Source organism: Gorilla gorilla, chromosome 14, assembly GCF_029281585.2.
Source record: "Gorilla gorilla gorilla isolate KB3781 chromosome 14, NHGRI_mGorGor1-v2.1_pri, whole genome shotgun sequence".
Taxonomy (NCBI): domain Eukaryota; kingdom Metazoa; phylum Chordata; class Mammalia; order Primates; family Hominidae; genus Gorilla; species Gorilla gorilla.
In genome coordinates, this window is record NC_073238.2 from 117,104,117 (window position 1) to 117,118,982 (window position 14,866).

Consider the following 14,866-nt stretch of genomic DNA (forward strand, 5'->3'; position numbering starts at 1 on the left):
GTAGCTGGGACTACAGGCGCGCACTACCACGCCCGGCTAATTTTTGTACTTTTAGTAAAGACGAGGTTTCACCACGTTGGCCAGGATGGTCTCGATCTCTTGACCTCATGATCCACACGCCTCAGCCTCTCAAAGTGCTGGGATTACAGGCATGAGCCACCGTGCCCAGGTCATAGGTAGTTTTTTGATCCTCAACTCCTCATCCTCCTCCCTTTCTCCGCTCTCAAGTAGTCCCTGGGGTCTGTTGTTCCCTTCTTTGTGTCCATGTGTACTCAATGTAGAAAACATCATTTTGCAGGGAAATAAAATGCTGCTAAGAAGAGTATGTCAATACTACAAAGTTGTTCAGTATATCTTGAAGAAAGTAGTCAAAGCCATTCTCCCCTTATTTAGAAAGCCAGTAACGTCATCAGGGCTAGCAAAGTGACTCCAAATTACATAAGAAAATTAAAACTACAAAGTAGGCTCAAATTGTATAGAAAGATGTATAATGTATGCTCAGACAACTATCAACTACATGTAACAACAACATAAATGTACCTGCTAACTAGATTTCCTATCTCACATTCTCAACAAACCATCTATGACTTCCAAGAGTCGATGGAGGCCACTTTCCCATGAGGCACCACAGTCCACAGTGACTCCCATGTCTCTCATTTACACCTTCTGTTTCACCCATCCTTCCAGGTTCCAAGAAAGCAGTGCCCTTCCTGGCCCACAATTTCTCAACGTATGCCTTCGATTCATCCCTTCCTAATTACTGAGCAATTTCTCTCCTGCTCATATTACATACCCAGAACCATCTTTTAACCAAGCTCCTGTTTCCCATTTCGAACTAATAGAAGGACATTTTCATTTTATTGCTTTCTTAGTACAAAAATCCCTCCTTCCTCCTAGTACTGCCCCTCCCCACAATCAGTTATACACCTCAATTATAATTGAGCCATTCTCAATCATGTCGTTTCTCTTTTTGGAAAAGTTCCCTAGTTCACTAATTTTCACCACATCCCAGCTAACTCCTCTACAAGGCTTTTGGACCCCAAAATATGATTTCACTAAGCCGCTAAAACATGATTCCATTAACTTCCCATAACTCCCAATCATGTACCTTTCACTCTATCCATAAATAATCCCAGCCTTTGACTTTCATTCACATTATTCCTCTTGCCAAGAATATGCTTATCTCTCCTACCAATAGAAACACACATTCAAGAGTCAACTTAGGTCATGCTTCTCTAAAAGATTTCCCCTTCTTCCCCTTCTTCCCCTTTCATCCTAGATAAGTTTTCTAGCAGAATTCTTTCTCATATCTAGTATTCTCCATACATTTAGTTTTATTACTTGTGGGTCAAAGACCAAACCTTTATAGAATGTTTTAAATCTCCCCCAGTAACTAACATGTAAGGTTAACATATCACATATTAGTTACTTAATAAATGCAGATAAGTTTATCATATAGGATGTATACTACCTTCTCAAAACTTCATGATCGATTTTAAGATAATTTCCAAATAAGTTATTTTTCTAAAGAGTAAATACATCAACAGAGCAGTAAGCATGGCAGTGCCAAGAGAAATAGAAAAGGAAGAAAGAGTTACCTTGCAGAAATAGATTTAAATGAGAATTTTCTCATGGCATTACTGCACGTCTTCTAACAGCTTTTGTACCAGACTGTCCTTGCAAAAATATTTGCATAACAAACCACCTTGTCATCTAGAGATGGTGCCTCCCTCCAGGTTAGAGGACAGATTTGTTTCCTGACCAGGATAATAAAGATAACACCTCCCTGCAGAGAAAGATTAGGCAGCTTTGCTAGAAGCCCCTTAAAAGATTGGGAATTTCCTGATATGGCTGCATATCAGACCACTGAGCAATGACACAAATCCGCTGTGAGCAAGCATCCACCTGAGACACTCAGCATTGCCCCTGAAAGGATTTTGGGATATACAGGGAACTGACAAACACATGAAGCTCATGCTGTCTGCTATGCTCTGAGTAATAAAATCCCCTGTCTCTGACCCAGGAGTCCCCTGTCTTCTGCCAGCATCACATAACTGCAGCAGACTAGCAAGCTGGGTAAACTGTGAGACCCTTGGTAGTTCCTGAAATTTTTAGATGTTAGGAGTTTCCGGTTTAAAAAATAAAACAGAAGCTACCACGTTGAATTCTCCATGTCTAACATGCAATGTCATATCCCGGAAACAATATGTTGAGTGAAAAAGGCAAACTCAAAAGTGTGAAGACTTCATGATTTAATGATATGAAGTTCTACTATAGGTCAAACTAAGGGGAGAGAAATCAGAATGGCGGTTGCTTCTCAGAGGGGGGATGGGTAGGAACAGAATGGAAATAAGAAAAATTTTGGGGGCGGGTGATAGGAATATTCCATACCTTAACTAGGGTAGTGGTTACAATGATGCACACAACTGTTAGAATACATCAAGCCATAAAGTTAAGACTGTGCATTTTACTGTATATAAATTATATCTCACTAAGAAAGCATTAAAAATTCTAGATAGCTAAACAGTGAATATATCACAGTCCCTTTTAGTTTCAGGACAGAATAATTCACAAAAACATTAGGAGAAATACTGATCACTTTCACAGGCATTCTGTTCAACATCCTTTCTAGAACGGTAGCTGCAATTTAGGGATTTAAGAGTATGTATTCTGGAGTCAGATTACTTGGTTTTGGTTTTATACTCAAATCTTTCAGTTACTAGCTAGGTACTCTCCAGTAACTTCCTTAATCTTTTCATGCTTGGGCTTCATAATTTTTAACAGAAGTATAAAAGATTTTCCTATCTGTGATTTTAAAGATGAAATTAGATAGTATAGGTAGAGTGCCTAGTATATAGAAGCATTCTCTAAAGATTAGTTGTTATCAACTAATAATAACACAGGATTCAAAATAATTCAGAACATTTCTGTTAAAGCAAAAGAGTAATATAATTTTAAAAATCTAGTAAGTGTAATATACATTCGTTAACGGGAAAACTAGGTGAGAGATTTACAATGCACTAAAAGTCATTTAATTATATAATCAAATAATGCAATAAATCCACATCACAGTTCTTTTACATGTTAATTTGAAGTACAGAAAGAAAAAACTTAAGCCAAATAAATATTATTTTGGGTAAATGTTTCAAGTTCAGACAGATGTTTCTCATTTACTCTCAGACAACTATTTTATTATTTTGGGTCTATTTTCCTAATGTAATGAATGTAAAAGAGGTAAATCCAATTGAATACTAATCCCAATCTTGCCTGAAGAGTAAGTTGATGACAAAATTTTTGAAAAACATGACGAAAAAATATGTAAAAGGACAAAATCTAGAATCGGATAGTACAAATACAGGGAGAAGGAGACAAAGGGATGAAATATCAGTGCTGGAAAAGCACTTTGCTACAACAAAGGGCAAGGGGTCTGACAAAGCTGGGCAGACTTTATGGCTGCATATCAGACCACATACTAACTATAGCATTCATGTCACAGTTAGTATCCCCCATACAGAGTCACATCTGCCACACATGTACCAAAATGGCCTCAGTACTGTGTTGTTTAAAATTATTCCCAACATTTTAAAAGAAAACTAGAAAAGAGATAATAATAACCAATAATGATGTAAAATTTTTATCCTATATCAAATTTATTAACTGCATCATTAAAATATCTCTAACATTTAGTACTGATCTCATTAAAAGTATTTCCAATATTTAACAGTCATTATTATTTGTCTGAGATGTGAGGTATTTTATGTTACTTGTCACGTGAGTTGAAAAAATTTTTAAAGGTACAAGAAAAAATAACCAAGTTAATGGAAAACATCACTTCTCAGGAAACAAATCAAGTCATTTAGCAATGAAGGAGGAAAGAGCATGTTGTGTTACTGCTTTCAATTTGTCCCAACAATAAAATGCTAAGGCCAAACGATGGTTACTACTGAGTGCTTACGTAGAAAACTGACTCAGGTCTCCTAGCAGACAGGGTCCTTTCTTTGCTTAAAAGTTACAACACCTGGCATACAGCAGCAATACAACTAAAGAAGATGAGTTTCAGACTACAAATAAGTGGCTGTTGAAACAAAAAGGACTACAATTATGAGATATGATTTTTCTTTTAGTCTTTAAGCCTTCTTATGTTCATATTTCTTAAAGTACAATATTATACCATGTGCTCCACACAGGAAGTGGAAAGAACAGATATTACAATCCCTCCCAAGCTACACCTTTAAGATGAAGCATTACAGATAAGGTTACCACACACTTTAGTGATCCACTATAATTGTGCAGACAACAAAATGCTACAGGAGGAAAAAAAGGCATTTTAATTACAACTACATTCATTCCTATCTAAAAAAGCACGTGTGCAAACTTACATGTGTAAATTCAATAAAGTTCATACTTCCTTCTCTTTTCTTGCCAGACCTGAATAGTTAATCTGAAAACTTGGCTTTTAATTGCACTACTTGACTCCTCAAACTAAACAAAGTATTGTGTCCATAAAAACAACTGCTATTGACAAAGAATTGTATATAATCGTTTAAAAAAATCATGTTGGCTTATCTTTATTGTAAAGCATTTTTTCCCAGTCCTAAGGATTTTCGGGTTTGAAATCAAGATGAACTTTTTATCCCACAGCAACTCTCCCAGAACTGCCCATTTAAATTTTAATCTAGAAAGAGAAGCTTGTCTAAGTCTCCTACTTGCTGTTAAAAGCTACCTCGGCCCCTCAATATAAACAGTCAGAAGAGAGCCAACCATGTCTCAAGGAGATGGAAGTGTTCGGTTGGCAAATGGCCAGAAGACTAGCTCACCAGAACTGTCCAAATCAAAAACCTGTAATCAGAAAATTCCAGACTCCTCCTTCAACTTCCTTCCCAAATTCAAACTGGCCACTAAGATGGATGGACTTCACTTCCTCTCTAGTGCCTGTCACTGCCTTATTCTGGACCGCTCACCACTGCTCACTGCTCTTCCTCCCTGGTCTTTCCACCTTCAACCTTGCCCAACCCAGAGCTGTTTTCCACGCTGTAGTCATAATGGTTGTCTAAAGGGTAGATATGATCATGACACAGAAGAGAGCTCACGATCTGTGCCTCACTACCTTGCAACCCCACTCACTACCTGCCACTCCCTAGAAACACCCTCTATTTCTCAGTTGTACTTGATATTCTCGGTCTGCACCACAATCTTTGACGCCCCCAAAGCTTAAAGTATGCTTCTTTCTCTTCCTTGACAGCCTAACCAGTGCCTTTACCACGTGGCTCTTAGTCATTCTTCATGACTCAGTCTGAGTTTTATTCCCTCCAGAAACCTTTCCATGCCCCTCTTCCTTGGCCCTGTAGCACCTTGGTCCACCTACACAGAATTGTTCACCACATCATAATTGATCCTGTCTTTTGTCTTTCCTGCTAATTCCTTGAAGGAAGAACTCTTCTTCACCCCTGTATCTCCAGCATCAACAGTTCAAACACAGCAGCACTTTTTAAGTGTTTACTAAGTTTTGTTTTTTGTTTTTTTGAAATTGTAGTTACTGAAAAAGTGATAAAAAGCACGTGGATCTAAAAGAAATACTTCATAAATTTCAGAGTTGTAATAAACTCTGAAGATAATCTTTTTCAACTTCTTAATTTACAAATGAGGTTTATAAAAAAGATTTAAGAAAGATTTTTCCCAATAGCATGGATATGAGAGAAGGAAAAATAAACTAGTGAAGATACCCTCCCCTACCCCGAAAATCTTAAAACTGTCTAAGGAAAAGGTATCTGGGGAATATAATGGATAAATGGAATGCCATCTATTTCAGCACCAACCACACAATTCTATGAAGCGCATGAGGAGCTCTTCCTAGTGTCACCAGTAAAATACGCGTTTCTTCACCCAAGGCTCAAAGCTTCTACCTGTGTTTGTGCCTACAATTCCAAAACTGGCTCTTGGAACAGTCGCTTCCTCCAGTGGGAAGGAGTTGCCACACCTGTAAAAGGAACAGGTTGTTTGTGATCGCTAAGGTCAGCCTCTTATCTCTGATAGTCTCTGAATTTAGAGTACAATTTAAATATGTAGTTAACATAGTCCGGGAGAGATACAGGGAAGGGGTGAGGAAAGTTTACTTACAATCAGGACTGGGTGTGAACGTTATAGGAACCTAGAATATTAGAGCTGGGGCTGATCTGGGATTACTCTAATCAATATCCTTCTTGTAGTAGCCGAGGGGACTGAAGCCCAGAAAACTTCAGGACCCGCCCAGGGTCTCCCAGTAGCTAGTGTGTAAGCTGAGACCAGAACTTGGCTCGTTCTCTCCCAGTCCTGAGCTTGGGCAGAATCACCAGCAACGCCAGCTCCCTTCCCTTTCCTTCAGATGGGTCTCGGGTCCAGAGCTGGCGCTCGCTAGCGCGAGGCCAGACCGGGAGGGTCGAGGCAGCCACCTGTGGCTTTCCCATCCCTCAGGTCCAGCAGTGCACATGGGGTGCCCCCGCGTCAACGCCGGAGGAGTGACCTGCAAACCCGCGCCCCGCGGGCGGCAGAGCCGGCCGCTCACTGCCCGGTCCCCGGCCACCACGGAAGAGCGAAGATCTCTGCCAGGGCAGGAGCCCTAGCCCCGACCCGCGCTCCAAGTCTCTCCCGCGCGGCGGCTTCCGGCCGCCATGGTTTCCATAGCAACAACAGCACAAGCTGCCGGGTCCCAGAGACTCCCTAGGGTCAGAGGTCATCTCCGTGGCAACGGAAACTTCCCGCGCTACGGCGGCTCCAACGGGCCGCTTCCGCCGCATTGCGTAGCGGAGCCCCCGGCGAGCCGAGGCTAGGAGCGCGGTGATGGCCGGTCCCCGTGAGCAGACGGCAGCGGCGGCGGGACCGGGGACTCTGGGCCAATGGGTAAAGCCAGGAGGAAGCCCGTGCCTGGGCCGTTGGGCTCCCTCCTCTTCAGAGCCGAAGCAGTCCACACTCGGAACCCAGCTTCACCCGGATTATCGAGGGGTTCCACGCCTGGAGGCAGAGCTGCAGCGTGGGCCCGCTCGCGGCTTTGCAGAAAACAGATAATGACACACTTCTCTGGAAGCCCGGGGCCTGGGCCCAGAGCCGTGGCCTCTGCCAAACTTTCTGGTCCCGGACACCAACTCCCCGCCTCTCAGCCCGAGGCCACAGCGGCCCAGCACCCTGCACCTTTTAAAGTGGCTCCAAAAAGGAGAAAGCCAAATAGATCAGGGTGGTAGGCGCGAGTTGCAGGGAGCTGCGAAGTTGGAAGATGATTGCTTTTCAAACTGCCAAAGAGCAAAATACTAAGCGAGAAACTCCGTCCAAAGCAACTGGAACTCGAGGTTCTTTACTAATGAGAGTTCCAGTTACCATCTTCAGAGAAAGGAGCTCAAAAGAGGGAGTTTATTTTTTGCGGAATGTCTTCCTTGTTAAGAAGAAAATTAAAGATTAAAAAAGAAAATGAAGGGTCTGGCAACTATGAACCTAATGGTGCCCTAACGTTTGCTATTCTAAGGCCGAGAATGCCAGATGGGGAGAACGCCATGAGCTTTTGAGCTTGTATATTTTGCGAGAGGCTCGAGTGTGAACAGTAGACTACAGGCCTTGAGACTGAGAAGGAAGCTATAAAATGTGGGCCAAGGGAATGTCTGCAGGACCGGGTTTCAGAGCACCCTATCGTGGCGGATAAAGAGCCACTAACAGCTTTTTTCTTTATTTAGTAGCCAAATTCTTGGTTGGCGCTTTGAGAAAGGAGTAAGCATTAAGCGAATTTAACCAAGTAAAATGTATCGTCCTGCCCTTTGTAGTCCCATAGTTCACTATCCTAGAGATACCTATTTTTCACTATTTTATTAAAGTATATTGAAAACCTACCATGTGTCGTGAACGGAGTTTTTGTCAAGAGACAGTGACAAAGGCAGTGGTGCCCAGCAGTTGTTGGGTGACTTTCTTACATGATGTTACCAGATTAATCAAACAAGAACTTCACTGTTCCCTATAAAACATGTCTGCGACATTCATCCTTTTTGCCTTCACGTTTAGGAAGTCCCTAAGAATCCCTCCTTTTGTTCCCTTCTCTTCATCATCCTACCTTTTAAAAAAGTAAAAAAGTAAAAAAAAATAGTGGCAGCTAGAGAACTACACAGGGAAAACATCAGGACATAGTTGGTCTTGATACAAAAGAGCTATTGCATCTCTAGAGGAATACGGGGAGCTGAGAAGTCTCCCTCAGAAAACTCCATGCCCTTCAGTACCCGGGTTCAACACATAACTAAACCTTGTACCTGGTACACAAGTCCTAAGGAACACCACACAGACTATGGCAGTGAGCAGGCAGATGTGTAAATAGGTGTTTCCCTGTCCCTATTTACAGGAGGTAAATAGTATTACCTCCACAGTCCCTCCTGGAGGTAATACTGAGTTGGGCTCAAAGGTTTTATTAAAAATATAGGCACAGTGCAATGACTTGTTTAACACTGAAGAGAAGAGCTCCTGTTAGACTGTTCAAACAGCCCAACTGTTTCCCCTTAAGGCAAAAGACACTATTTTGAATAAATGCTTCCATTTTGAGACATCTACGTGGTATTTATAGAAGGCGTATGAGTCAATTTGAGTGAGGTATGATGCCAAAATGTGCAAAGGAGTGAAAACATTGGTTGTTGTCCTTGTTACCATATGTATAAAAACACTTCACAAAAGTCTCCAATGTTTGTGTTGCTAAAACATGGAAGACTGGGTTCGAACATTTTAAAGGAATGGTTCATTGTAGGAAACGTGAAGTACAGTATAGAATTAGCTTTAGCACTTTCAGAAAGTACTGCATCATTTGAACAAATTTTCTCAGTTATGGATGCTGTCTAAGATGAGAACAAGTTGTACAGCCAAAGTCATCTTCATTGTTAAAACTAAGTTTAGATTATCATGCATTGAATTTTACACTTATTAACTGGGATATACATTTCAAAAAAGAAAAATCTACTCTCCCAACAAGGCAGTACTCGGAAGCCTACCTAAAATGCCATCCTTTGGTTCATGGAGTGGCACTGCTCTACAAAACCCATTTTGTTACCACAGTAAATAAGCTTCCTGGATGGAGTCTAAGGCCAGCTAATACTACATTGAATCCCACTCTACAGCCAAGCGTGTTAGAAGAAGCAGCTTACATCTGTTTGCTGTTCCAGACGTGCAGTCTGAATTTGATGTTTTCATTTGAAATATACTCAGTGTTTAGACATGCAGAGGTTGTGGCCCATCTGTGGCTCACCCAGCTCTACTGGAACCTAGGATGTGTCGGTAGGCTGAGAAGGAGGAGGAGTAAAAAGTGCTCACTCTTCTTCCCTCTCTTCCTATTTTCTCACTTCCAAACACCATGACAGCCCTAGATGTAAAGCAAGTAGCTTTTTAAAAAAACGTATATTTAAATGAGTAACAGTGGCATACCAGGTGTTTTGGCACCTAAGACAGCTGAGTGAAAGGCAAAAGCAGAGCTGAAAGGCAGCCAGACAAGTAGGAAATAGAAAGTGATCATGGGTCCTACCAAGCCCTGCATGTTCCACTCAAAGTTACATGACAGAGTGGGAGACTGAGTTCGGAAAAAGAGAAATGATGGAATGTTCTCAGTGTGCTGTGCAGAACTAGGTCTAGGGCGTCTGCTTCGTACTAACACTGGGCACTGACATTTGTACTCAATAAAATCCTCTTAGATTATGATTTATCTTAAAATCTGTGTTTTCCAAAATCCTACCAAGCCATGGAAGTTTGGGGATATCCTGTGTGTGGTTGAGTGGGTGTATCTATTTGAGGGTCTGTGGCTCCCTTTGCTTGTTTTACATTATGTGCCTGAAGAGACAGCAATGACATGACCTTAGTATTTATGTTTATTGTGGATTATCTTTTTTCAACCACACTTCTTTCCTTAGTACCCTTGGCTTAAAGTGCAGTGATCTAGATTATTTCCAGAATGGGCCTATTATATACATTGGTCAATCCAAACTATCATACTGGTTTAAAGAAACCTATGAAGCCTCCTTCAAGCAAAATAAATGCCTTGGACTTAGTATTCCCTATTTAATGATTTGCCTAAAATACAGTCACCTTGCATGACTCCTACAGTGAAAGTTGAAGCAGGTAACATTTATTCTAAATGCATAGCTGTTGCTCTGCTAGGAAAGTAGGACATTTAAGAGTGTGTGTGTGTGTGTGTGTGTGTGTGTGTGTGTGTGTGTTCTCTGATAATAGTTGTTAGACTGGGTGTTTTAATGAAGATAGCAAATTTACTTTATATCCAGGACTTTTAAGCTATTGGAATTTATTTTAAAAAGCATATATTGTGCAAACACATTTTTCATGTTTTCTTCCAGTTAAATTTTACATAAAACAAGCCCAAAACACTATTTAATGAAGACCTCTTATACAAGTATTAATAATGAGCTAATCAATAACTTTTGGGTAGATGAATAACTTTGTCCTTAAATTCGTAACTCTATTTTCTGCTTATTTTCACACCAACTTGATTATATAGCAGTGCTCTGAAATTCCACGAACCCTTGAACCACCTACACTTGTTGACAGTTTAACGAATTGGAAATAATCAGTAAATTATTTCATAACTTCCAAATATGTAGGAAGGAAAATTAACCTATTATTTATCTCTGAAATAAGAATAGGTGCTTTACACCAAATTCACTGGTATTTGGCAGTATTCTCCCAAGTTTCTTAGTTTGAAACCAGTTAATTGTTCTCTTTTTAAATTTAAGATAACATAATAGGTAGTAGTCAATCTGTTCCTTTTGGCTGTAACAGTTAAAAGAATTTTAGTGTTTGTTTCATTTTAATTACCCAATTAACTTTTTAGTTCTACTGCTATTTTGGGATCAAAAACCTGCAAAATATTTTAGGCTTTATGTTACTAGCAGGAGAATGGAACTCGCGAAGTACAATAGTGAAAGGGAATGGCTTGGCATGGGTTTGATTCAAGCTTAACAGGCTAAAACTTTTAGACGGTAAGATAAATAATGTGACACATTAATGTCCCATTTAAATATATATATTATATATATGTATAATATATAATATATATATACTAAATGCTCCAACTCCCTGGTTGGAACTCATATCCCTGGTTATCTAACACTAGATTATCCTATTAGAATAGTTGGTAATGTTCTTAGATACACTTTGAGTTAGCCCATCAATTCATACCCAAATACTTTAGCATTCATAAGCTGCAAAATGAATTGTTCTAAAAATAAATTGTCATTTGTTCCACAGTTTCCAAAAATGCCTTGGAAGGGGGGAAAAACTATTCCAGAGAGATGAAAGTGGGTGGGATGGAGGAAGTGTAATAAGATTGTGACTTGTGTATAGGGAGAAATTTAGTGTTTCCGGTAAAATTGTTTACAAAAAAAATTATAAAGGCCTACAAAGAAACTTACTGTTCTGTGATAAATTATTTCCCACTCTCCAGTACTATGGAAGGACTGGCTTCAAGGTCCCTAAGACAAATGGTCACATCTAAATAAAAAATGTTTTTTCACTATTCCTTTCTCAGAAAATAGTTAAATCTTTTCACAGAAAGACACAAGAAGGGTTCAAAAGACCACTATTTTTGCAGTGTAAAGCAGTCACCCCTGCCCTTCCCACTGCAGCCCTTGGCCTTTCTCACTTTGAGAAGTCTTGCAAAAAGGGTCTTCATATTAGGCTGTGAGATAGTGTTGCAGATGTAAGTTGGTTTTGTATGAACCAAGCGTCAGCAAGTTTTAGGTTTGATGTCGCGGGCTTGGAGTACATCTTGGGGTACACTTCATAGCTGAATTAGACATGCGGGTGTAAAGGTGACAACACTGTTTTCCCCTTGGGCAATTCTCAGGTTGGTGTGTCGTTTCAGAGTTGCTAAACGCTGAGGAGTTAAGAAGAGAGAAGGGTAAAAGGACAGAGGAGGAGGAAACAGAGGGGGTGAATAGAAAGGGTGTAAGAACTAGAACACAGGGAGGAGGACTCAGGGCAGAGCCCAGGGCCCACTGCAGCACCGAGTCCACGGAGCAGCCAGAGGCTACTACCAGAGCCTCAATTGCCACCCCAAAGTACCAGCTGAGGGCAATCTTCTCCGCCCCAGCATAGGAGCCTCTGCCCTTTTAGACTGTCTAACAACTCGCAGTTTCCTCTTTGCTGCAGGAATGGTGGCCGCAAACGGTCTCAGCCTCCACACCCACCGTCTCGGTCCCCGCCCACCCACACCTCCTCCTCCTCTGCCTCGCGCTGCACCCGCAGGCGGCAGACCCCTCGGAGCGCGCCACCCCAGCTACGTTGCATTGGCAAGGTTCGGAGGCTGGAGGGCAGCAGCCACTTGCTGCCCCAGTCGCTGGGGCTCTGGGTGCCAGTGCGGCCCCCGGCAGAGCCCAGGGTGTCAGGGAGGCCGTGGAGAGCCGTGATCTACTGCACCGCAGTGCCAGCGTCAGGAGCTTCCAGAGCCCGGGCTGGCACTGCGGGACGGCCGATCTCCCCGCTCCCTCCTTCAGACACAACCCCAGACAAAAACAGCCGGCCCCGTGTCCCTCTCCACCCTGAACGGAGCTAGGGGACGCCACACACTCCCGGCTGCCAGCGTGAGCGGTTCCGGGAAAGGCTGCGCCCAGCCTCCTCGCCAGCGCCGCCGCCACCACCATGCAGCCCTCCAGCCTGCCTCCCCTGGGTTGCTCGCCTATAGCTCCACGGCCGCCCCCAATCGCCTCGGACTGAGACGCGGGGACGGGAACCCCTGGGATCCGACTCCCCAAATCAGATGCATTTGCATTTCTTATGTAATGTACTGCAAGTTCCCTTGTTGGAGCCCTTTGGAATCGGGGCGCATGATCACCAGTAAGCTTAAAAGCAGGAACTCACGGCCTGGCTCATCCCCACCCCCGGCCCTGTGGGACACCGACGCAGGGCTTTGACACCGCTTTCTAAAGGGGGGGACTTCAATTACAAATATTAGAGGGGCTGGGCTTGTCCTCTCAGTCTGGGGTTCCCTCCCGGCGCAAGCCTTGCCCAAGTATTCCCAGTGGCAGGATTGTGTCAGAGGCAGACAGGTGGAATGAGTTAATGCTCGGGCACCCGGAGCTGGACGGGGGAGGGACGCGGGGGCTGACGGAGGAGCGGGGCCGCGAGGGAGGGGGCCTCTTTTACTTTGGTAAAGGTGATCATGGTGGCGAATATTGTGCAAGCTAATCAGAAAGTCTAGAGCAGGTTCTCGGAACCCAGCTACGTCCCCCGAACCTGCTGCAGAAGTAAGGGGAGCTCGCGGTTCTTTTTCCTGGCAAACTACCGAAGCTTCAGCTGCCTGGGGCACAACCTTAAGCCATAGCCCTTCACTATTCCACCAAACATAGGCAACCAAATACATTAAAAAAAAAATAAAGTTTCCTCCTCCCTCCTAGTGATGGATTGTGTCACAGCCAAGAGATGCCGATAATGGTTTTGGGGTTCGTAGACGCCGATCCAGCTGTTACTTGTTTATTCATGCAACACCTCTATATGCAACACTGTCCTGGTTCCTGGTATGTTTCCCCTGCCTTCCTGCATAGCAGAACTGCAGATCTAGCTCGATGAGCAACAGACAGGTTATTATGAGGAAAAACATAACATGATGCATGTTTCGCTTACCAGTTGGGTTCTTGTTTTTCTTAAGACTCTTGCCACAAAGACACTGCAGCATATGCGTTCCTTTGCTGAAAATGTTCCAAAGAAACCACATTGATTTGGGCGAAAAGCAATCCAGCAGCTTAGACACCCTGAGAAAGAAGAGATCCTTGTGGTTGCATAATAATAATTTGAAATCAGTTCTCCTGAAGAGGGGCACCGGTTTTACCATAGGAAAAACGATAATATTCCGGATCTTCTCCCAGTTTTTTCCCCTCACGTGGTATATTTCTTTGAGACTTCTCAGTGATTGTTTTTTTTCGGCCAGGGTGAATGATTTATCCCCCCTCGATCACCACCGGATTATTACCAAAGGGTTGGAGAAAAAATCCTTTTTCAGCATGAAGCCAAACAAAAAAGCAAAGAGATCCCAACTGAGATCAAAACTAATCAGGGAGAACAGTAATGCACAAAAGATCCCCAAAGAGAAAACCATAGCCTTTTTACTTGATCGCTATGAGGATGGGTGGATCTGCAGAAGGCAAAGCAGGATTCATCTTACTGAGAGAAGACTGCCATTGTGTAGCCCCTAGGAGAGAAGGAAAAAAAAAAAAAAGAGGAAAGAAAGAAAGAAAAAAGAAAAAAAAAAGAAAAAAAACACCACCACACACACTCACACACCAATACCACCTCCGAGATTGAGTCTGACAGCCGAAGACAGAGCCTCCCTTCTCCCAGTGTCGATTTTTTTTTTATAATCAATCGCCAATGCTCAGTGGGATCGGTTTGAACCTGCAGTTCTCAATCACCACGAAGAAAAGATGCAAATTTAGGTGCCCCCTCCCCTTGTCAGTCTTGTAGTAGGTAGAGAGCGCCACAAATCCCCTTCCTCCTTCCTCTCACTCTTCCAGTTTCCAACAACCGTGAGCATGAGGAAAATCTCCCCTCCGGATTCCTCGCCCAGCCTCGGATGTGAGTTACAGGCATTAGAGGGAGGAGGAGGAGGAGTTGAAGTTTGCATTGAAAAGACTGGCTTTCCATGACGTAGCCACGTGCTTTCAGACCCGTCACCAGTGAGATGCTTCAACCAGCCCAGGGAGGGCAGTGTCACTGCAGTCTCTCTGCTAGGGCCCCTCCTGAAGTCTCCCCACCCGCCAGCTCCAGCTCCAGCCCCAAACCCAGACCCAACGCGCGACCCTCTCCCTCCTCCGCCAAGCGCCAGTCAGCCTGCTGTTTGCTCTTGGAGCCAATCTGACAGCCTTCTATTAAA

General features: G+C 43.0%; 1 protein-coding gene across 3 annotated transcripts in view; it reads right to left on the bottom strand.

Annotated features, from left to right (window-relative positions):
- Positions 1 to 14,598, bottom strand: part of FGF14 (fibroblast growth factor 14) — a 679,448-nt gene extending 664,850 nt beyond the window's left edge. For 2 of the 3 annotated variants that reach the window (XM_019039722.4, XM_055360682.2), the window contains exons 1-2: positions 6,500 to 6,736; positions 5,904 to 5,977 (exon numbers count right to left, since the gene is read on the bottom strand). Coding sequence is in view for 1 of the 3 variants with exons in the window: in XM_019039720.4 (XP_018895265.1) it covers positions 13,621 to 13,828 (208 nt within the window). In the remaining 2 variants the exon portion in view is untranslated. Of the gene's footprint in view, positions 1 to 5,903; positions 5,978 to 6,499; positions 6,737 to 13,620 lie in introns of those variants that run through there. The other variant, XM_019039720.4, reaches the window with a different exon arrangement.
- Positions 14,599 to 14,866: the final 268 nt, after the last annotated feature.